The following is a 1,971-nucleotide window of genomic DNA, read 5'->3' as shown; positions in this document are numbered from 1 at the left end:
GAGAGGAAAATGTGCTCGACTGCGAGTGAGAGGAAAAGAAGTTGTTGGTATAGCGGTCGGTTAAAGAGCAGAGGAATGAAGTGTGGGTGAGAAGGGAAGGTGTGGATAGGATAGCGAGAACGGGATGTGGGTACATGATAAGGGGTAATTTTGGAGGAGGAAGATGATGGTCTTATATTTCGGAGGGGGAATGTAAAGATGGAGTGGGAAAAGGTGAAGCTGTGGGCGAAAAAAGTATATATGTTTGTAACAGGAGGGTACAGTTCGAGAGGGAAGAGTTCGAGGTGAGAGAGGTATAGAAGGATAGCAAGAGTGAGGAAAGACGCTAAGGAAGAGTGGAGTAGGAGAGGAGGGAAGAGGTGGGGAATAGAGAGAAAGAAGTGAGTTAGTATAAATGTGTGTTTAAAACAAATCTGATTATTAAACATGCCGGTTTCTTTTGACGAATATTAGGATCAAATGTTGTCAAATGTATTCCTTTTATCGTATTTACGGCGCATTCAGGGACTCCACAATATCCTCTAGTTGAGCAGATTGATGTAGGTAAGGGATCTAAAAAGCATGTGGAAAAACCTGGTGGAGAAAGTATTAAAAATTGCTTTTTGGTTAATTGAAGATAAATCAATTGTGCCTTCACGGACATACAGTATTTAATTAATGCACCATAAGAAATGCATTTTTTGTAACGAACAGAAGGCTTCATATCGGTCTGGCTTTTATTTCGATCTGCCTTATACTACCATCGACAATAAATATTTGTTTCAGCAAGAAAATGAGGAATTTCATATTTAAAAAATATTCAATTTACTAGAGCCTTCCGTTCTGTAAAGTTGTTGGCCAGCCAATGGGATGGAGCAAATGGGAGAAACTGAACTGAGAAATGCTGTATCACAAAATTTTCTGTAAACGCTTGAACTCGTATTGGCAGTGGCAGTGGCTTCTATGAAAATACAGCCGGCTTTTCTCATATCGAGCAATTCCGGTGAACATAATTTCCCGCAGCAAAATGAAGCACAATGACAAATCCCAAGAAAGAATTCAGCAATTTGAGTTTCTGCAGTTTTGCGAGGGTTACTTTTCAGTTCTACGAATAACTGGCGTAGGGACGCCAAAGAAAAATATAGAAAATATAAATCGAAATATAAATAAAAATCTAATATTATTACAATCATTAAAGTAAATATAAATATAAAAAAGTTCACGTTAATTTTAATTAAATTACAGCACAAAATCCTTCACCAATTTCAACAAAATCACACTGTTGTAAAATCAGTTGTCCGATGTCATAATTTGGTACTGGATCCTTTCTTTGAAGTGTAGAAAGGAAAAAATTATTGTCTCTGTCACGAAATTTATCATTTAGAGACATATGATGCACTTTTATGCATGGTGCAATAAATGAAAATATTGTTAAAAATCCAAATATAAACATAGCCTACAATTTGACTATATCGAACAATGGTGAAGTGAAGTTTGCCGCAAAGTGAAGTCAGGAGAAACATCCATCAATAAAATTAAATTGTAATAAAAGTATGACTTTTAATACAATATAATTACTAGGGTGGCCCAAAATGACAGACTTTCGATTGCTAATTATTTGCAACTGGAAACCTGTTCCTCATACTGAAAAACTAATGTCCATTTTTTAAAATAATTTTTGAGCAACATTTAGAGGCGACACCATGCTTGCAAAGTTTTCGGTTGAATAATCGATCAAAGTTCATAAAATCGTCAACTGTCGAAGGAAATATTAACTTTTCCTGGACACCTTTATTACAGTAATAGTCCAGTCAACGGGGAACAAATATCACTAAAAAAAAAATTCGTAAAAGTAGAATTTTTTCACAGATACGTTGGCAATGGCTTTATAAAGATATTGTAAAAAGTCCCTAAACATACGTGTACGGCAAAGTTCCGAAATTCTGGAAAGTGTTAAACAATAACATGTTTTTTACAATTACTCGAGAACTG

At 35.5% G+C, this 1,971-nt stretch overlaps 1 protein-coding gene across 7 annotated transcripts in view; it reads right to left on the bottom strand.

Moving 5' to 3' along the window:
* Window positions 1-1,426, bottom strand: part of LOC117180116 — a 3,496-nt gene extending 2,070 nt beyond the window's left edge. For 5 of the 7 annotated variants that reach the window (XM_033372453.1, XM_033372449.1, XM_033372454.1 and 2 more), the window contains exons 1-3: window positions 1,223-1,426; window positions 809-1,094; window positions 431-573 (exon numbers count right to left, since the gene is read on the bottom strand). In XM_033372453.1, the coding sequence (XP_033228344.1) occupies window positions 431-573; window positions 809-1,094; window positions 1,223-1,369 (576 nt within the window). In that variant the 5' untranslated portion in view covers window positions 1,370-1,426. The remainder of the gene's footprint in view (window positions 1-430; window positions 574-808; window positions 1,095-1,222) is intronic. The other 2 variants (XM_033372451.1, XM_033372455.1) reach the window with 2 other exon arrangements.
* Between the last annotated feature and the right edge of the window lie 545 nt (window positions 1,427-1,971).

Source organism: Belonocnema kinseyi, chromosome 9 (assembly GCF_010883055.1).
Source record: "Belonocnema kinseyi isolate 2016_QV_RU_SX_M_011 chromosome 9, B_treatae_v1, whole genome shotgun sequence".
Taxonomy (NCBI): Eukaryota; Metazoa; Arthropoda; class Insecta; order Hymenoptera; family Cynipidae; genus Belonocnema; species Belonocnema kinseyi.
The sequence above is the reverse complement of the archived record's forward strand: the minus strand, read 5'-3'. Positions and strand labels throughout refer to the sequence as shown.